At 49.1% G+C, this 21,843-nt stretch overlaps 1 protein-coding gene across 1 annotated transcript in view; it reads right to left on the bottom strand.

The window, feature by feature from the left end:
* Nucleotides 1–5,409: 5,409 nt before the first annotated feature.
* The window catches only part of LOC147725735 (uncharacterized), a 567,397-nt gene continuing 550,963 nt past the window's right edge, over nt 5,410–21,843 (bottom strand). The window contains exon 13 of the mRNA XM_086964485.1: nt 5,410–5,617. Within this exon, the coding sequence (XP_086820611.1) occupies nt 5,410–5,617 (208 nt within the window). The remainder of the gene's footprint in view (nt 5,618–21,843) is intronic.

The following is a 21,843-nucleotide window of genomic DNA, read 5'->3' as shown; positions in this document are numbered from 1 at the left end:
CGAGCAGCAGTGCGCCAGGAGCCATGTTTTCAGAGTGGTGTAAAAAGGAGGCATGGGCTCAGACCACTCTCAGAAACCCAGCTGTGTGGGGCTTACTGGAGGTACCCGGTGGCCTAGTTCACCCCAGGAACGCTCAGGATTCAAGGCGACTTAATCCCCCAACCAAGAATGCGCCCGGAGGCTAGTTTACAGAGTGGTAGAGAAAGGGGCTTGGCCTGTGTCCACCTGTCAGCAATCCCACTATCTGAGGCATCCTGGAGATATCAGGTAGGCTAGTTGGCCCCTAAGGACCCCTAGCAGCGAAAGGGACTTTAATCCCCATCCAAGAGCACGCCAGGGAGTGTGCTTGCAGAGTGCTGGGAAAGGGGGTGTAGCTTGCTATGGCAACTTAGCGATCCAGCTGTGTGGGCCTTACTGAAGGTAATAGGAGGGGTAGTTGGCACCCAAGGGTGACCTTGTGGGCCAACTACCCCTCCTGTTACTTCCAGTAAGTCCCACACAGTGGGATTGCTAAGAGGTTTTCGGAGGCCGCGCTCCCCTTTCTCCACCACTCTGCAAACGAGCCTCCTGGCATAGTACTGGTGGGGGGTTGAAGTCCAATTTACTCCTGAGGGACTTTGACTTTTAAGAAGCCCTCCTGGTACCTCCTGTAAGTCCTATGCTGTGCAATTCCTGAGCGCTTGTCAGAGGTCCAGGCCCCTTTCTGCACCACTCTTCAAACGCGACCACTACCTCATAGTTAGAAATTAGCATTTAAAGAACCTTAGAAATTCACTGAAAAAAACACAGGTTTCAGGGACCTTATAGTTAGTTGGACATGTTATTCGTAGAAAACCATAGAAATTCTGCTGTTAGTTATTTGTGCTAACTTTAACTTGCGCCCCCGCAATGCACCGCTGATGACATCACATATTACATCACTCATGACATGGTCAGTGACGACATCACTGATGACATCACTGATGACATCACGGAAATCAATCAGAACAATGTTACTTTGAGATTCACATCCAACATCAGTGAGAATTGTTTTGATTTTTTGGATGTGAAAGTATTTGTGAACAATATGAAACTAGAAACCACACGGCACCAAAGATCAACAGCAGACAATGCCACACTGCACGCTAGAAGTGCACACCCAAAACATCTGGTGAAAAGTATCCCCTATGGGGAGTTCATTATATCATTAGGCAAAAAAGAGAGCAGTACAAAAGATGAATTAGACAAATGCCTAGATGAAGCCCATGAGAGATTTCTAAGTAGGGGATCTGATAGGAGACTCTCCAAGATGCTATGAACAAAGTCAAGACGAGAAGTAGAGAATCCCTAATGAAGAGCAACAAAGAAGAAAGGGAATTAGAGCAGGTCACAGCAACATCGAATGTATTGGAAGACAACACAACTAGACTAATTACCGCCTATAGTAGTCAAGAACGGCAAATAAGAAAAATTGTAAATAAAAACTGGCCAATTCTGCTCACTGATGGGGTTATGGTTTCGAAATTACCCAGATAACCCACATTCACATTTAGACGAGCGGTATCTATGAAATCTCAGCTAGTCAAAAGTAGTCCTGAGTTCAGTCATAATACTTCCTAGCTAAAACCAAAGCAATCAATCAATCAATCAATCAATCATAGTATTTGTAGAGTGCGCTACATACCTGTGAGGGTCTCAAGGCGCTGAGGGGAGGGGGTGATGCTACTGCTTGAAGAGCTAGGTCTTGAGGGGTCTTCTGAAGGTGAGTAGGTCTTGGGTCTGCCGTAGGTGGGTAGGGAGGGTGTTCCAGGTCTTGGCGGCGAGGAAGGAGAAGGATCTGCCGCCGGAGGTCGTTCGTTGGATGCCGGGGACAGCGGTGAGGGTGAGGCTGGCGGAGCGGAGCTGGCGGGTGGAGGTGTAGAAGCGGAGTCTGCTGTTCAGGTAGGCTGGTCCGGCGTTGTGGAGAGGTGAGGAGCTTGAAGTTGGAGCCAGTGTAGGTCTCTCAGGTGGAGGGTGATGTGGCTGCGGCGGGGGACGTTGACGATCAGTCGGGCGGAGGCGTTTTGAATGCGATGTCGCAGACGTAGGTGTTTGGCTGGGATTCCTGCGTAGAGTGATTTGCCGTAGTCCAGTCTGCTGCCGACGAGGGCCTGTGTCACCTTTCTTCTTGTTTCGGTCGGTATCCACTTGTAGATCCTGCGGAGCATGTGGAGGGTGTTGTATCTGGAGGAGGAGACAGCGTTGACCTGTTTAGACATGGAGAGGGAGAAGTTGCGTGCATGATCGGTGGGTGTTGGTGCTGCTGCTCCCAGTGTGGTCGGGCACCAGGAGTCGTCCCAGGCTGAGGGGGTGGGTCCGAGGATGAGTACCTACGTCTTGTCCGAGTTCAGCTTCAGGCGGCTGCTCCTCATCCAGTCGGCGACGGCCTTCATTCCCTCGTGGAGGTTGTTTTGGAGGTGTGTGGGTTCTTGGTGAGGGAGAGGATGAGCTGGGTGTCATCGGCATAAGAGATGATGTTAAGGTCGTGATGGCGGGCCACTTGTGCGAGGGGGGCCATGTAGATATTGAACAGTATCGGGCTGAGGGATGAGCCCTGGGGGACGCCGCAGATGATTTCAGTGGCTTCGGATCGCTAGGGTGGGAGGCGGACGCTCTGGGTTCTGCCAGAGAGGAAGGACGTGATCCAGTCAAGGGGCTTCTCTTGGATTCCGGCTTCTAGGAGGCGTGTCTTTAGAGTGCGATGGCAGACCGCGTCGAAGGCGGCCGACAGGTCCAGGAGGATGAGGGCTGATGTTCCGCCATTGTCTAGTTGGCACCTGATGTCGTCTGTGGCGGCGATGAGGGCTGTCTCGGTGCTGTGGTTTCATCTGAATCCGGACTGGGAAGGGTCCAAGATGTTGTTGTCTTCCAGGTGACGGTCCAACTGTCTGTTGACGATTTTCTCTATGACCTTTGCCGGGAACGGGAGCAGGGAGATGGGCCAGAAGTTCTTGAGATCCTTGGGGTCCAAATTGGGCTTCTTGAGGAGGGTTTCCAGCTTTCCGGGAATGCCGCTGTTTCGAAGGAGATGTTGATGACCTTCCGTAGTTGGGGTGCGATGGCTGCGTCTGCTTTGTTGAACACGTGGTGTGGGCACGGGTCTGACGGAGATCCTGAGTGGATGGAGTCCATTACCTTGCGTGTCTCATCGTAGTTGACGTTGGACCAGGAGGTCAGGCGGATGGCGCTGTTCACAGGGGATGTGGAGTCTGGCGTAGTCGGGGTGTTGTGGTGTTAAAGCTGTCATGGATGTCAGCGATCTTACGGTGGAAGAAGGTGGCTAGTGCGTCTCAAAGTTCTTCTTGGGGCGGGATGTCATTGGTGTTGGCGCTGGGGTTGGAGAGTTCTTTTACGATGCTGAAGAGCTCTTTGCTGTCGTGAGTGTTGTTATCCAGCCGGTCTTTGAAGGAGGATCTCTTGGCTAATCTGATGCGGTGGTGATGTCTTCGGGTGGCGTCCTTGTGGGCTGCGTGGTTGTTCGGTGTGCATTCGTGGAGCCATATTTTCTCCAGTTTCCGGCATGCTTGCTTGGAGGTCTGGAGTTTGCATTTGGTCACTACTGAACGTTTACAACCATACCTTTTGTTTTCTTTCTGTCATTCAAAAAGGAGTTATCTCCGTAGATGTAGGGTCAGTCCTGCCCATCTGTTTGTCTCCTACCCCAGTATAGTATATTGCGACTGTTTCCTTGTCCTTGTGACTAACTCCCAGCAGAACCTGCTGCATTTTTGTTTCTGTTGATTATACTCTGAACCACAGAAAGAATTCATTATTGCACTATTAAGGGCCCTGAATATCAGAAAATGCTGTGTATTATCTCCAGCTTCTTCAAACAGAATATATATGTTTAATGATAAATTCATTTCTACTGCAGTGCGATTGGGGAGTCTAGTAGAGAATTATTTTTTTTAATACAGCATTTAGCGTTTTATTATAATAGCTGTATAAAGCTTGCGTTATCTTGGTCAGATGTAAGATGCACTGTCTGTGGCAACATGTAATTCTGTGAGAATGCTATAAAGATTCCCCTGTCGGAAGCACGTTGGCATTTATTGTGTGAATGCGATTTGCTTTGCATATATGGACTGCCATATTTGCAGTTCTATGTAGTTTTAATACAATCATCATAGGTGTATATATCCTGTAGAATCGATCGAGACCTGTAATGTTACGCTGCTTGACTATTGATGCCCAGGCTGGATGTTTGCAATGATTTTATAGATTGTTTTTCCTGGCAACTTCATCGCTAGTGCTAAATATGTCATGTCTTTTTTTAATACTGTCTTTATGATCGATTTTATTTTATGTATTTTGTATACATCTTTTATGGTTGCATAAACCGAATTAAGAATATCTGAGCGTATACATAAAATAATATGCAGATAATTTCTATTTGCACACATTTCTGCGCTTTTCAATGAATCTTCTGTGAAGTTGGCCGTCACTGCAGAGGCAATCTATTATGTAAAAAATATTCTAAATATTCTAAATCGAAATGTATAGCGCATCTATAGAACCCAGTTCCATGTTTAACAGTAGAATCTGCTCCTGCCTAGTACAAAAGAAAGGCCGAAAGAGCACATCAGGCGCGCGCTCACCATAACTAAAGGTCTAGTGAAAGGCTAACGTTTATTTTCTTTATTCAACGCATAGTCGCGCTTAACAAACACCTGATTTGATTTCTGATGTACTCTTTGCTATGTAGGAGGTTTGCCGCCAGAGGGTCCTGGAGTGCTCCGGCCTCAGTCCCGCTGGTGAGCACACACAGCTCCTGCGCACACACAGCTCCTGCACACACAGCCCCTGCACACACAGCTCCTGCACACACACAGCTCCTGCACACACACAGCTCCTGCACACACACAGCCCCCGCACACACAGCTCCTGCACACACAGCTCCTGCACACACAGCTCCTGCACACACACAGCTCCTGCACACACACAGCCCCTGCGCACACAGCTCCTGCGCACACAGCTCCTGCACACGCAGCTCCTGCGCACGCAGCTCCTGCGCACGCAGCTCCTGCACACGCAGCTCCTGCGCACACAGCTCCTGCGCACACAGCTCCTGCACACGCAGCTCCTGCACACGCAGCTCCTGCACACGCAGCTCCTGCACACACAGCTCCTGCGCACGCAGCTCCTGCACACGCAGCTCCTGCGCACACAGCTCCTGCACACGCAGCTCCTGCGCACACAGCTCCTGCACACGCAGCTCCTGCACACGCAGCTCCTGCACACGCAGCTCCTGCACACACAGCTCCTGCACACACAGCTCCTGCGCACACAGCTCCTGCACACGCAGCTCCTGCGCACACAGCTCCTGCACACGCAGCTCCTGCACACGCAGCTCCTGCGCACACAGCTCCTGCACACACAGCTTCGCGGATGTTACTGGAAGAGGCAGCTCTTGTGAAGCACCTCTTTAGCCGAGTGGAAGGTCAGCACCTCTTCGTGGAAGTCCAGCAGTTTCTTACGTGTGATCCTCATCGCGTCGGTGGTTGGCTTATTTATGTATTTCTTTTTATTGATGAGTTTGTCTGCCATATAGTGAAGCCAGAGGATGTTCGTGTGTGGGTTATATCCCGACCAACTGTTCCTGGAGAGAGAATAAAAGCAATAATGTCAGCAAGAAACAACGAAAAAGAACATTTGAAAAAAGATGGAGCAGAAATTAACAAGCTACTTACCTTCAGTAATGACTTATCTAGTAGAGACAGGAACTAGCTGCAGATTCAGGGGCGTAACAAAGGCCCCTGCGGTGCGGGCGGCCCCCTAGCTCCAGGGGCCCCCTCGGCACAGCACTGCGGCCAGAGAGCTCCTGATTGAGTCCGGATGGGGCCCCTCCAAGTCCCTTGCAGGGGGGCCCTCTCAAGTTTTGTTACGCCACTGTGCGGATTCCTTATCTGGGAATCCTCAGCAGGCAGCAGACCAGATCCAGAAACCTTTTCAGCAGCACCCCTGCACGACAGTGGATTGGCGCTGAGCAACTCTGAGCGACGTCGTCTCCCAAATGTGACATCAGCGGAGTCCATATAAGCCCTACCCCAACGCGCTGACGTCAGTTTATTCTGTGACTATGTTTGTGCCAAAAAAGCGGATCCACTTAGAGAAGCAGGCTCTGGAAATGGTGGGCCAAAGGCAAAGAATGGCAGAAGTATGCAAAGAGGGGTCTTGGAGAGAACAGGACCCTCAGTTCGCAGAGCGGGGAGGATGGGTGGCTCGATAAGGAATCTGAAACAACATCCTGCCCCTACTAGACAAGGCGTTAGCGAAAGTAAGTAACTTGTTCATCTGACAGACACATCTAGCCTCAGATTCCTTATCTTAGAAACAGATACGCAAGCAATACCACCCCCCGGGGGAGGGGCTGTGAACTGATCTCACAAAAGAGCCCAATAGAAGTCAGTCCAAAGATGGAAGGGGCCAGATTATCCCCAAAAATGATGGGTGAAGCAAGATGCTCACCGAAAGGACGAATCTCCAGGAAGGACTGTGGGAAGCCCGCAGGTAGTAGAAAGCCATATGACTATGAGAAACACGGTATAGAATCAGTAAAAGAGACAACACCAAAAAAGAAGTGCAACCTAAGATCAAGAAAATTCAAAGGACCAAGGACAATAGTCCATAGAGTCCAGGCTCAAAACCAAACATAAGGAGGACACAGCGTGCTCAGCCGCAGCGAACACATAGAACAAAAAAGAGCACCCACCGATCATCGATGGAGGTATCCCGAGAAACAGACTTGAAATAAGGGAACCTCCTATGATAGAAAGATGGAGAAAGGAAGCAATGAATGCGGAAGTACATAGGTAGAAATACAACTAGAACGGCAAGAAATCGCTCCTACAGTATGAAACTTGATAGATAACGGAGACATTTATAGAAGAGAAGGAAGAAAACAGAGAAGTACAACCAAGAAGGTTGAACCAGGTCACCATGAAGGATATAGGTAAAGGCAGCAACGTACACCGTAGAGAAGGCCAGACGACCATATGTGCAAAACACACATGAATATATTCCTGAAGTGAAAAACATCTACAAGAGATCCATTCGAGAGATAGGTATATACATGCAGAGACATATACATCCAAGATAAATGTATATAAGGATAAGTATGCATATAAAAAACATAAATATACCAGCAAACACACAAGTCATACAGGGTACAGAAAAAGTATATCCACTCCTCCACAGGTAACCCACGTTCTCTGCTATTGAGCAGGAGGATGAGAAGTGGAGGAACGAAGGACACTCCAAGAACAGGTGTAAGCAAGGAAGGACAGAGATGATACATCCTACCCTTGTAAAAGAAGAAGGTCCGACACAAAGACAAGCTGGAAACAGCAACACATAAGTGGCAGGCATCACCCACTATAGGATACAAGGGCAACCGTCCAAGAACCAATGCCACCGACTGGGGAAGGATGTCAGCAGGTCAATGAAAGAATGAACAGCATGTGGAAAGTCCACCAAGAAGGACAAGAAGACCGCCAGAGCAACAGATAGTCGGTTTTGACAAGCACACATTGTCCAACCCATGGAAGCATAAGAAACAGGTAAGAAACCCGACCAACAGCTCCATGGAAACCTGTGAAACAGGTAATAAGCATAACCAAAGCTGTAGACTAAAACTGGGAGTACAGAGTATGAGGGGAACCAGCCACAGAAGGAGAGAACGCTCCCAACATTGGATGACAGAGCAGAAGCAGCAAAAGTACATAGTTGGAGAGAAGATAGGATATGCCCAACGGAAGCGTTATGAAATGCTCCTACTAAAAAGCGGGTGGGGGAGTTTTTTTTTAAATAAAACTTCTCCCATAGAAAAACAAAGCCACAAATGACGGTAGTGGTATCGATAGCTATGAGGGAGAGAACGTCTACCGGTGAGGAGGGAGGAAAGATACAGGAAAGAGAGACCTGGTCTGCTGTGAAATAAGGGTACCACGACATGGATCCAAACAATGAAGGGGGCTGGTGTCCCTGTGAACTAAACTGAAAAGAACATGAGACACAACAGCCAACCCACACGTGAAGGAAGCAACAGCAGTGGTTATAACCAATTAGGTAGGTAGAACACCTAAATGGGGAAAAACGCAAACAAGAATACGAAACCATTGAAGATAAACAGCATCATGGGCTTACCCAAGAAAGTGGTACCTAGGCAATATTTGAATTATTATAACAAAAAGATGCGGATACCAGAAGGGCATCAGAGAAATTGAATACGCGGTGAAGGGGAGGTGATTTTGTGGACCCAGTCCGAACCAATGGGACTGCAAAGATTAGCAGGAGACAATTAGTGGGTCCCAGAGAGTAAAACAGAAGAAAGAGAAGGTTGAACACTGAAGAAGGTTGTAGACCAGAACAAAAGTTACCCAGCCCAAGAGTCTGCCTGCCCGTGCCACTAGTCTCGCCCATATGGACATAAGGGGCGGAGAAAAGACGAAGTCGAAGTCCATATTAGGGATACTAAGTGCATTGGTAGCTCACAAAATGCCCCTAAGACATACAAAATAAGGTTCCCAGAGAACAGGGCTACAGTGCATCCGCACAACAAAAACCAGCATACCCGCCATCGTCTATGTTCTCAGGTTGGAATAATCAAGAGGCAAAAATATGGCTACCACTAGGCTGCAATGTAAGCGAATATGCTACTTACCAGTATGCATCTGTTCTTGGCATGTAGGGCTGCTGACATTCATATCTGTGCATAGATCGCCGCCTAGTGTTGGGTCCGGATGATTGCACATTGTTGTCCTGGAAGAGTCTTCGAAGTATCACGAGATAGGGGTCTCCTCCCCTGGACTACAGTGCGCATGGGCATCGACTCCATCCCCAGATTGTTTTTAGCCATTGTGGCCAAGATGGAGTGAAACTCAGTGAAAGATGACCATGCTATGAATATATGTGAATACTGCAGCTGCGACAGGCACCGGGGAGGAGGGCGGGCGATATGAATGTCAGCAGCCCTACATGCCAAGAACAGATGCATACTGGTAAGCAGCATATTCGGTTCGAGGCATGTGGGCTGCTGAATTCATATCTGTGCATAGAATACATAGCAGTCCCTCCATTAGCGGCGGCCGCCTGTGCCAGCTGCAGCAGTTTGAAAAAGTGTTTTGAGAACAGCCTGCCCTACAGCTGCCTGCTGTTTGGAGTGCACGTCTACACAGTAATGCTTAGTAAATGTATGTGTGGTAGACCATGTGGCTGCTCTACATATGTCCTCTAAGGGAATGTTTCCAAGGAAAGCCATAGAGGCCCCCAACTTTCTGGTGGAGTGGGCTCTTGGCTGAATGGTAAGAGTACGCTTTGCTTTAACATAGCAGATCTGCATACATTTAACGATCCACCTAGCAATACCAGCCTTGGAAATAGGGTTACCTTTGTGTTGAGGCGCAAAGGCGACAAAGAGTTGCTTAGTTTTTCTAAAATCCTTGGTCCTATCAATGTAATACATTAGGGCCAGTTTAACGTCAAGGGTGTGGAGCATGCGCTCCGCCAGTGACTCAGGATTTTGAAAGAAAACAGGTAATTCGATTGTTTGGTTGATGTGGAACTGAGACACAACCTTGGGCAGAAACTTAGGGTTAGTGCGGAGCACCACCCTGTTAGAATGAATTTGGATAAATGGCTCTTGGATTGTGAGGGCCTGCAATTCACTAACCCTCCGTAGCGATGTAATTGCTATGAGGAAAGCCACTTTCCATGTCAAGAACTGAATCTCGCAGGAATGCAGTGGTTCAAAGGGAGGACCCATCAGTCTGGTAAGAACCACATTGAGGTTCCACTCAGGAGCTGGTGGAGTCCGTGGCGGAATGACTCTTTTGAGGCCTTCCAGAAAAGCTTTGATGGCAGGCACCTTGAAGAGTGAAAGGTGTTGTCTATTTTGGAGATACGCGGCCATTGCAGACAGGTGAATGCGAATGGAAGCATAGGCCAGATTACACTTGTACAGATGGAACAGGTAACAGATGATGTTCTGAATAGAAGCATCTAGCGGGTTAATGTTGTGGTTTGCACAATAGATGACAAACCACTTCCATTTAGCTGCATAACAAGCTCTAGTAGTGGGCTTCCTCGCCTCCCGAATGATGTCCATGCAATTGGGAGGAAGGTTGAGGTAGCCAAACTCTAGGACTTCAGGAGCCAGATCGCCAGGTTGAGCTGTTGCGGATCTGGATGCTGAATGTCGCCATGGCTCTGCGTCAGAAGGCTGGGTGTGAGATGAAGCCTCTGATGAGGTACCACGGACAGTTCTAGAAACGTGGTGTACCATGGTTGACGAGCCCATGTTTGAGCAACTAGGATGAGAGTCATCGAGTGCTGCCTGAGCTTGCGCGCCACCAGCGGTATCAGAGGTGCTGGGGGAAAAGCGTACGCAAATCTGCCTGACCAGTTCATCCATATCGCATTGCCCTGCGACTGTGGGTGTGGGAACCTGGCGGCGAAGCTTTGGCATTTTGCGTTCTCCTGCGTGGCAAAGAGGTCTATCTCTGGATGACCCCACCTTTGGAAGTACGGCTGGAGTACTGATGGATGTATCTCCCACTCGTGCATCTGGTGGCTGTGCCTGCTGAGCAGGTCCGCCATCTGATTGTCCTTGCCCGGGAGGTGCTCTGCCATGAGGAAGATGTTCCTCTGAATGGCCCACTTCCACATGCTCTGAGCCAGATGAGACAGATGCGGAGAGTGCGTGCCTCCCTGCTTTTGAATGTAGTACATCGCCGTCATGTTGTCCGTCCGAATCAACACGACCTTGTTGCATAGATGTACTTTGAATGCTTTCATTGCCATGAAGATCGCCATCAGTTCTAGAACATTGATGTGCATCTTCCCCTGTTGCTGCGTCCATAGTCCCTGCACAGTGTATTGGAGTACATGTGCTCCCCATCCCTGGAGAGAAGCGTCCGTTGTGAGGATAATCTGTGGCACAGGCTCCTGGAACGGTCGTCCCTTGCAAAGGTTTCGTGGATTACACCAATGCAGAGAGTTGTATGCATGACCGCTCACCAACACTAGGTCTTTCAACTGGTTGTGAGCCTGAGTCCACTGACGTGCTAAGCACTCCTGAAGTGGACGCATATGTAGTCTGGCGTGCGGGACAATGGAGATGCAGGAGGCCATCATGCCTATCAACTGCATGAACACTCTTGCTGGAAGCGAGTGTTGAGGTCTGAATTTTTGGATCAGCGACTGAATGCTGCTGACTCTCACTGAATTTGGCTGGGCTGTGGCCGCCAGAGTGTCTATGGTCGCACCCAGATACTGCCGTATATGGGCGGGCTGGAGGTGGGAATTTGGGTAATTCAGTGAGAATCCCAGATCGTGCAGAAGGTGAATGGTGTGGGACACGTGGTCGGCACACTGCTGGGCTGACTTTGCTTGGATGAGCCAGTCGTCCAGATAGGGATAGACGTGGATGTTGTGACATCGTAGATGTGCCGCCACCGTCGCTAGGCACTTTGTGAATACCCTGGGTGCCGTGGTGACCCCGAAAGGCAAAACCTTGAACTGGTAGTGCTGGTTTTGGATGGTGAACCTGAGGTATTTTCTGTGTGAAGGATGTAGCGGAATGTGGAAGTACGCATCCTTCAGGTCCAAAGTTGCCAGAAAGTCCCCCTGTCGTAGCAGTGGGAGAACCTGCTGCAATGTTAGCATGTGGAAATGCTCGGACAGGATGTAAAAGTTGAGGGGCCTGAGATCCAGGATGGGCCTGAGGGATCCGTCCTTTTTTGGAATCAGGAAGTACAGGGAGTAAACTCCTGTGCCTGTTTCCTGCATGGGCACGAGCTCTATTGCCCCTTTTTGCAGCATGACTGTTACCTCCTGCTGCAATAAGTGCAAGTGCTCGCCTGACATAGGACGGGTTTTTGGGGGTATGTTGGGTGGAGTGGATGTGAGCTCCAGACAATAACCAAATTGGATAAGCTTTCTGACCCACCTGTCCGTGGTGATGGACTTCCACACGGGCAGGAACTGCTGGAGTCTCCCCCCGACCGGTGTTGTGTGGTCGGGGGGCAGTGACAATGCGTCACTGTTTGTTGGCGGTAGAGGACCTGGAGCTGTTGTTGCCACGTCCTCCGCCCTTGGCACTGTTGCCGCGGTATCCACCTCGACCCTTGTTGGCATAAGTAGCCTGGGTGTTGCCTTTATAGAACTGCGCGGACTGCGAAAGTTGACCCCTTGAGGTGCCTCTAATATTGAAGCGACGAAAGGACCCACTCCGAAACTGCTGGGACTGCAAGGCACCCATGGATTTTGCAGTGTCGGTGTCCTTCTTCATCATCTCAAGGGTGGTATCAACCTCAGGGCCAAACAGGTGATCTGGGTTGACCGTTTGGTTCAAGATGGTGGTTTGGATGTCCGGCTTGAACCCAGATATCTGTAGCCATGAATGTCTACGAAGCATAACGCTAGTGTTAATCGCGCGTGCGGCGGTGTCAGCCGCGTCCAGAGCGCACTTTATGGAAGCATTGGAGATCAGCTTCCCCTCTTGTATTAACATTTCAGCCCCTTCCTTATATTGATCGGGTAGGTGTTGCAAAAGGGTCTCTAGGGTATCATAGTGTGCCCTGTCATAACGCGCCAGGAGCGCCTGCGTGTTAGAGATGGGCCATATGTTGGCTGCCTGCGCTGCCACCCTCTTCCCCGAAGCCTCAAAGACTTTTGATTCTTTGTCTGGGGGAGGAGCATCACCCGTAGTCTGCGAGTTGGCCCTCTTCCGGGCATTGGAGACAACCAGGGAGTCCAGAGGCAACTGTCCCTTAATATAAGTTGGATCAGTGGGCGCCGCCTTGTACTTTTTGTCGATCCTTGGGTTGATGACTCTCGCCCTGGTGGGTTCTTTGAAGACCTCAGCAGCGTGCTTTAAAACACCCTTCAGCATTGGCAGAGTTTTTACAGTCTTTTCAGAGACAGAAAAGGTGTCAAAGAGGAAGTCGACGTCCACAGGGTCAGCATGCAGCTCGACGTTGTGATTGGCCGCTGCCCGCTCAATGAGGGCATTGAAAGCCGCAGAGTCCTCAGTGGGGGAAGTTTTCGCGGAGAAGAGCTGAGGGTCCTGCCCAGAATGCGGGTCCCCAGGCTCACCACCAGCAGACCAGGGCTCTGCCACATCCTCTGGGTCTGTGTAGACGGGATAGCTGTATTTATCCTCGTCGTCGTCCTCACCAGCGTCCACATGGGAGTGAGTGGGCGAGAGTTCGTGAGCCTGTGGTGAAATGGGCTCCACCAAGGCTGGAGTACCAGCAGAGTCCATCTTCCGTTTGAGTGGGATCTTGTACGACTCCAATTGGGGCTCCGGGGTGATTTTCCTCTTCAGGAGGGAAAGCCTGCCCGTTTCGGCGTCGATGAAATGTTGTTGACGCTCTTCCTCTGAAAGTTGTCGAGGCCATGGGCCGAGGGCCACCAACGATGCCTTCGGCGCCGAACATACCTTCTCGGGCACGCCGGCCCCCGGTTTAGCAGCGAAAGCCTTCGGCGCCGTCTTAGACGGCAAGGTGAAGAGGATCGGCGTGGGCGCCTTCGCCGGTTTCTCCAGAGGCTTGGCCGGCAGAGGGTCCTTCGGCTCGACTGCTGCGGCGCCGTCCCTAATGCGCTGTAGGGACTCCGTAACCTTTTTTGTGAACGCGGCGGATGGACGCGCCGGTTCGTCAGAGTCTTTAGAGGTTGGTTTTGGAGTGGAGTCCGACGAGGTTCCACTCGGAGTCGACACACTCGGCGCAGCACCCTTGGCCTTGTCGTGTGGAAGCGGGGTAGAGAGGGTCTTCGGGTCGTCTGGCCGCTTCTTCGTGTCGGGAAGAGACCTCTTGGGGTCGTCGACCGTCTTTTTGTGATCGAGTCAACCCTTGCCGGCGTCGACAGTTTTCGGCGCCGATGCGGCCGCGTCCGACCCCTTAACTTTCGGCTTCGACGTAGTAGCCTTCGGGTCGGCCATTTTGACGTGGCTCTTCGGCTCGACGGCCATCTTAGATTTCTTCGGCGCCGAGGCCTCTGAAGTCTTCGATCCGACCAATGCGATGCGCACTTTCGGTTTCGATATCTCTGGCGTCGAGACCGTAGATTTCACTTTCGGTTTCTGTGTCACCGGGAGTGAATCGGTACCAATGTCCGTGGCCGGGCCAGCAGGCGGGGCCTTGGAAACCACAACAAGGTTTCGAGTAAGGCGCGAAGGTGATCCCTCGACCTGGGCCTTATTTATTTGAACGGCCCCGGAGTCAGTTTGAGGAAGCTCTTCGTCCGAGCTATCCTCCATGGCCCCAAGGGCCCCTTCGCCGTCCCCTACCTCCTCGACGACTTCACCAAAATCTTCGGCCTCGGCGTCGTAGTCGTCCCCGACCTCCGACGCGGGGTTAGATTCTGAGATGTCCTGGATATCTTCATCCTCGACCTCCCCAGCATCAAAAATTTCCGTAGGCGCCGGTGCAGATTGCTGGGCCTCCAGGCGCGCAGCTCGACGGAGCTTGAGTGTTTTCTTGGACCGGAACCTTGAACAGGCCATACACTTGGCCTCGTCGTGGTCCGGCGACAGGCACTTGTTGCACACCGGGTGGACATCGATGTGTGGGTACTACGAATTACACACCGGACATCGTTTGAATGGACTTCGTTCCATGATGGATGGTCGAAGAGTCTGGAGCGTCGACTAGGCCCTCCGCGCCGAAAGCACGCGGAAGTACAAGCTTGGCTTGAAGCCGAGGAAAGTTGCGAAGCCAAACGCAAGACAATACCGACGCAAGTCCTAAAGACCTTTTGGTCTCAAGTAAAGTTAAGTTAATTTTATGGATTCCGACAAGAGGGAACCAAAGACATCCGAACCCAATGGCGGAAAAAAACAATCTGGGGATGGAGTTGATGCCCATGCGCACTGTAGTCCAGGGGAGGAGCCACCTATCTCGTGATACTTCGAAGACTCTTCCAGGACAACAATGTGCAATCATCCGGACCCAACACTAGGCGGCGATCTATGCACAGATATGAATTCAGCAGCCCACATGCCTCGAACATATGTTCCTCATGGCTGAAAACTAAACCTGTCTCTGACAGCACAAATTAGAAGAAAAGCACCTGCAGTGAGCAGAAACACCACACCGGGTGTAACCCTGGAAGGGAGAAAAGTACTCCTATGAAGGCTGATACGAGCCTACACAAGGGGAAACACATTGCCCCCTACAAACCTTGTACAACAACATAGTTAAGACTCCGTATCACCATGACTATCTCTGAATCGGCATAAAGCTGAGTCAGCATGCAAACCAAAAAGGAAAGCACCATCAAAAGGCATGTCAATCAAAGTAGTTTGCAGTCTCCAAAAACCTGGAAGTACGCAACCATGCACGCTGACGTAGATCTATGGAAGCAGCCATAGCCCAATCAACAGAATCAGTGATATCCATACCACAGAGGATGCTAAGTGTGGCAGCTTGTTGCCCATCTCGTTCCAATGGAACAAGAACATTCCGGGCAGAGGCACTCCACTGAGTCCCACAAGGACACACGTAGGGCTCCGAAATCGTAGGGCAGAGCTAGAAGAATAGAAAATGTGCCTACCACAAGCGTCACATTTCTTGTCATCTCTTTCCGGAGGGGGGATAAAATCAACATTTTGAGAGGCTAAAGCATCAGGAACCACAAAGCTCCGATTAGATGGATGACTAAGGAGACGAGCAGGGATCCTCCAGGGCTGGGAAATGCCTGTGAGAAATAGAGCGATCCACTGGGAGCCCTGTTTCAGGTTTAGCCCAAGCACCCAACAGGATATCAAAAAGGCAGTCATAATAAGGAAGGACAGGCTCGACACTAGACTGGTCAGGATGTACAACGCCAAGTAAGGGTCTGTTGACAATTCCACAGAAGGAGGTGTAAATCCAGTACAACCTGAAACTTGATTGAGCATGTCCGCCAGAGCAGAACTTGCCACTATAGCCAAACCAGGAGGATGGAGAAGATTCTAAGCCACACAGGCATCACCCAATTCAAGTAACCAGCTAGACGTCGCACAGGGTGGACTTGTGCCCAAAATGGGATGGGGACACACCACACCTTCCATTGAACCTCCACAACCTCAGAAGGAAAAACCAGAGGAAGGGAGTCTGAGACGGTTGACTCCATCAGCGCCGCATCTGATGCCGTAACCAAGCCGGTCGATGCCTCTACGTCAGAAGGATCATCGATCGGCGTCAACGGCAGCAGCATCGGAGCCGGCTGGTAAGAGCCCGATGCTGATATTGGAGCCGGCAGACCAGAAGCAGGAGCCTTAGGTGGTAGCCTTGATGGGCTGTGCTAAGGTGTCAGAAACAAGAGGCCTTCCTCAAATCGAGGGAGAACCAGCTGGCTGGGGCATAGGCATGACGTCACACACTCTGTGCCGGCGCTCCAGAAACAGGCGAGGACCCCAAAAAAGAATGAACAGATTGAGAATATTGTCTCATCCAGTTCGAAGATGCCCAGTCTCCAGGATAGGTGAGGAGACACCCCAACAGAAGAGTGGGGGCCAGTGGTAAGCTACGAAGGCAGGAGGAACCTTGACTTCAATTGCCTACGCCAAGACTTACCTCCGGACGTCCAAGTAGAATGATGCACAAGGGAACAGCTCCTAGAAGTCGGACTGTAGAGAGAGTACCGAGGACAACAAAAATACTTTAAAGACTGCGACACATGTGCCGAAAGGAGCTTCATTCGATGTTCTCTTCACGCCTTAAGACAGAGCTGGAGACAAGAGTTGCACTCGTCGGATTTATGGTATTCACCCAGACACTTGAGCACACCAAAAGGAGTAGAGTGATAAACAAATCTGTTTTTGTGGTGGCACGTGCTGTGTATCGAAATACTACCCTCACGCAAACAGTTGTGTGACATGCTTCATCATAGGGATGCTTCAGTACACCCCTGTGCATACCAATGCCTGGGGTGTAGCAATAGGGGAGGGGAAGACAAAACACAACATATAAAAATGATAGAACAAATGATAGAGCTGTCGGTGATTTGGCGCTATATAAATCGAAATTAACATAACATAACTTAACATAACTGGGATCACCAAAAGTGAAAGTGTAGTGTGAGTTAAAACTAGCTCGGAGGTGTCGCTATGCTTAAAATGTATTCCTGGACCCTGCGGTCAGGATTAAATACGTGAAGGATGGTGGTGAATGGGAGAGATTATGAACTCCTTAAACCCTTTTTTACTGCCAATTCGTCGACATGTTTTAGCTGTAGTAATGTTCCCAGAGTATAGGGTCACATCAGCCTTCATCAGGACCTTTCCGATCCCAGGACCTAGGTCACCTCGTTCCCTGGAGTTCGGAAGAGCCAGAAAGGAAAATGCTACTTACCAGTATGCATCTGTTCTTGGCATGGAGAGCTGCAGATTTCTACACTTTGCATTAGATCACCACCTGGTGTTGGGTTCGGATGAGTGCATGTTGTCATCTTGGAAGAAGTCTTTGTAGTCACGAGATAGGTGACTCCTCCCTTGCACAAAAGTGCGCATGGGCATCGGCTCCATCCTTAGATTGTTTTTCGCCATGATGGGAAATGATGGAGTTAGTAGAAAGAAAGAAAGGATGTCCATGCATGTATATCTAATTAAGATAAAACTGAAACAGATACAGGTCCCGGGGAGGCGGGAGGGCGTGTAGAAATCTGCAGCTCTACATGCCGAGAACAGATGCATACTGGTAAGTAGCATTTTCAGTTCGAGGCATATGAGCTGCAGATTCTACACTTTGCATCGATTGTGCAGCAGTATCTCCCCTAGCGGTGGTCACCTGTATCCGTTGCCGTAGTTTGAAAGAGAGTTTTGAGGACAGCTTGGCCTACTGCAGCTTGCTGCTTGGCTTGACGTCAACACAGTAGTGTTTAGTGAAGGTGTGTGTTGTAGACCATGTTGCTGCCTTAGATGTCTTTCTGGGGAATGTTCCCTAAGAAAGCCATGGAGGCTCCTAGTTTGTGTGTGGAGTGCGATCTAGGAGGAACTGTTAATCTGCGTTTTGCCTTGTGATAGCATATTTGTATACACTTAACAATCCACCTTGCAATATCTGATTTAGAAATGAGGTTGCCTTTATATGGTGGAGAGAAAGCTACAAATAGTTGCTTTGTTTTGCGAAAGGATTTTGTCCTATCAATATAATAGAGAAGAGCTCTTTTGACATCTAGTGTGTGTAGAACTCTCTCAGCTACAGAGACTGGGTTTTGAAAAAACACTGGTAACTCTGCAGATTGGTTTAGATGAAAAGGAGTATTTACTTTAGGAAAGAATTCAGGATTAGTCCTTAGGACCACTTTGTTACTGTGTAATTGTAAGAATGGTTCTTGTATAGTGAAAGCTAGAATCTCACTAACTCTTCTAAGAAAGGTAATAGCAATGAGGAAAGCTGTTTTCCATGTGAGAAATTGCAGTTCGCATTTGTGTAAAGGTTCAAGAGGGGGTCCCATGAGCCTGGTAAGAACAATGTTTAGGTTCCACACTGGAGAGGTTGGTAACCTTGGAGGAATAATTCTCTTTAATCCCTTGATAAAAGCTTTTATTGCTGGTACTCTAAACAACAACATATGTTGTCTGTTTTGTAGGTATGCCGCAATGGCTGCAAGATGTAATCGTATAGATGAATATGCCAGATTACATCTCTGTAAATGGAGAAGGTAACAGATAATATTTTGTATGGAAGCATCTAAAGGATCAATTTGATTATTAGTGCAGTGAATGGCAAATCTCTTCCATTTTGCAGCATAGCAAGCTCTGGTAGTAGGTCCCCTGGCTTCTTTAATGATATTCATACAGTCTGGTGGCAGGTTAAGGTAACCAAACTCTAAGACTTCAGGAGCCAGATCGCCAGATTCAGTTGACTTGGATCTGGGTGCCTGAGGTCTCCATGGTTCTGCGTTAGCATTGATGGTGTCAGATATAGTTTTTGATGTGGAACTAGAGAGAGTTCTAGCAGTGTGGCGAACCACGGTTGACGTGCCCATGTGGGAGCTACCAAGATCGGTTTGAGAGACTGTTGCTTGAGCTTGCGCCCCACTAGTGGTATTAGTGGGAGTGGCGGAAAAGAGTACGCAAATCTGGCTGACCAATTCATCCATATCGCATTGCCCTTGGACAATGGGTGTGGAAACCTGGCGGCAAAGGTTGGGCATTTTGCGTTTTCGTGTGCGGCAAACAGGTCTGGGTCTGGATGACCCCACTTGTGAAAGAATAGTTGAAGAACTTGAAGATGTAGTTTCCATTCGTGAATCTGTAGTGTCTGTCGACTTAACAGATCGGCTATCTGATTGTGAACTCCTGAAAGGTGTTCTGCAAGCAGATATATATTTTTTGGAATGGCCCATCTCCAAATGTTTTGTGCGAGCTGGGACAGTTGCAGGGAATGTGTGCCTCCTTGTTTTTAGGTCGAGCCTCAGGCATTGCTTTAGCAATGCTTGTAGGCGAGATTATAGTAAGGCTTTCAAAAGTGTACCTAAACTGCCGATTAGGTACAGTTCATGTGAGCCAGGCGCATGCACATCGCCAGCCACATCGCACACCCTTTGTCTGGGCCTCGGCATCAGACTTCAAAGGAATCTACTCCCCCCCCCTCCCATCAGACTTCAAAGGAATCCGCTCCCCCGCCCCCCCATGCCGAGAGCTTGTTGAGGCTGCAGCCTAGCCCCACTCCTTTCTGCTCTCTCACACTTGATTTATCTCTCTCTCACATTCTTCTGCCTGGTTGTACTCCTTTTGCCTCCTTTCACAACTCTTAAACTCTTTGTGACTTTATTCATAACTCTTTTCTGCTGCCTCTATAGCTCTCTGTGCCTCTTTTTAATTCTGTTCTGCCTCGTATTTCATTGCTTCTCTTCTCCCGTCTTTGTACCCCACTTTCAAGTATCTCAATTTGACTGTGTGACTCTTGCACTTTCTGTACCCATTTTCTTTTTTTTTTGGGTCTTTGACCATTGTTGACCATTATTTTTTCTGCCTTTCAAAAAAAATAATTTAGTAGGCAATGTGTGATTCTCTGTACCTTTTGTTATGCCCATTCCTGCTTCCGGTTCTCCTGCATTACTGCCTCCCACGCCCCCTATGCCCCAAACACTGCTTCATTGCACTCCTCACCCCTCTCTGGACCTACTTAACAGTGGTCACAGCGCTGAACAGCCATTAAGCAGGTGGTTGGCCTTAGCAGTCTCATGGACTTACCTACAACTGCTCCTTCAACCAATCAAGGCTCGTTCATACCTGGCCCCACACCTGAGGCTCCTGCCTTCCTCTGCTTCTGTCTGTCCTCTCTTGGAGCAGCGTTAGATGTTCTGTGGACATTGGATGCTGTCTGGGTGGTATATGTGGAGAGGTAGTTCTAGGTAGTAACCATAGTGGATAATTTGTCTTACCCACTTGTCTGTTGAGATGTAATTCCAGACAGGTAGAAACTGTGTTAATCTCCCGCCTACAGGAGTGATATGCTGTTGGTGGAGCTGAAGGAAGTCACTGTTTAGTGGTGGAAGAAGATCGATTGTTGTTATTACCTCGACCTCTTCCTTTATTGTTATTTGCTCTGTAACCTCCTCTAAAATACCCTCTATTGGAGGATGTTTGCGTATTGTTTTTAAAGGAAGTTAAATTGTCTGCTCCAGTTTGTTTGAAGCCTCCGCGACGAAAGGAGCCTCGTGCTTGGGTGGACTGCAGAGCTCCCGTAGACTTGGCTGTGTCGGTGTCTTTTTTCATTTTTTCAAGTGCTACGTCTACCTCTAGACCAAACAAATGGTGTTGGTTGAATGGTTGATTTAAGATGGTTGTTTGCACCTCTTGCTTAAACCCTGAAATGCGTAGCCATGCATGTCTTCTGAGGAGGACGCTAATGTTTATTGCTCTAGACGCAGTGTCTGCCCCATCAAGTGCGCACTTGATTGAGGCATTTGAAATAAGCTTACCCTCTTGGATAAGGTCATTTGCTTGTGCCTTATACTGGTCAGGTAGATGTTGTAAAAGGGTTTCTAACTGGTCATAATGAGCCCTGTCGTACCTCGCGAGGAGGGCTTGTGTGTTAGCTATACGCCATGTATTACTAGCTTGTGCAGCTATCCTTTTGCCTGAAGCATCTATCACCTTAGATTCCTTGTCAGGAGGGGGTGCCTCACCTGATGTCTGTGAATTTGCTCTTTTTCTAGCGTTTGACATGACTAGGGAATCTAAGGGTAGCTGACCTTTAATGTAAGCAGGATCCCCAGGAGTGGACCTGTACTTTTTATCTATTCTTGGGTTTATGATCCTAGCGCGTACAGGATCTTTAAAAACTTCTGGGGCATGCTTAATGACCCCTTTAATCATGGGTAATATTGGAACAGTTTTTAGTGATTGCTCAAAAGTTTCTAACAAAAAATCTTCCTCTGCCTCATCTGAGTGCATTGTTACATTATGATAGATGGCAGCCCTATTCAATAGATGTCCAAACCCAATATTATCTTCAGGAGGAGATGTTTTGGATGGATATGTATGTGGGTCAGGGATATCTGGTACATCTTGTGGGTATGGATATTCCCAGTCTGGTATATCAGTAGGATATGGAAAGGGCTCATTTGGGTCTACCCCATCCCCTACGTTATACTCATCTTCAATCTGAGAAGGTGCCTGTGGAGGTGAAGATTGAGGTGGAGAATTTTGTGGTGAATGAACAGGTGAAATTTGAGGTGAGGTGTTAAAAGGAATAGAAGGTGAAAGAGGAAGTACAGGTGAAGAAGGGTGCATAGGTGATGTGGCAGAGTCCTTCTTCTTGACAGGCACTGGGGTTGAAGGTGCTGTATCTATCTTCCTCTTCCTATGTGGCATAGTGGAAACATGTC

The sequence above is a fragment of the Lissotriton vulgaris genome, chromosome 3_2 (assembly GCF_964263255.1).
Source record: "Lissotriton vulgaris chromosome 3_2, aLisVul1.2, whole genome shotgun sequence".
NCBI classification, from domain to species: Eukaryota; Metazoa; Chordata; class Amphibia; order Caudata; family Salamandridae; genus Lissotriton; species Lissotriton vulgaris.
Note: the sequence above shows the minus strand (reverse complement) of the source record. Positions and strands in the feature narration are given on the sequence as shown.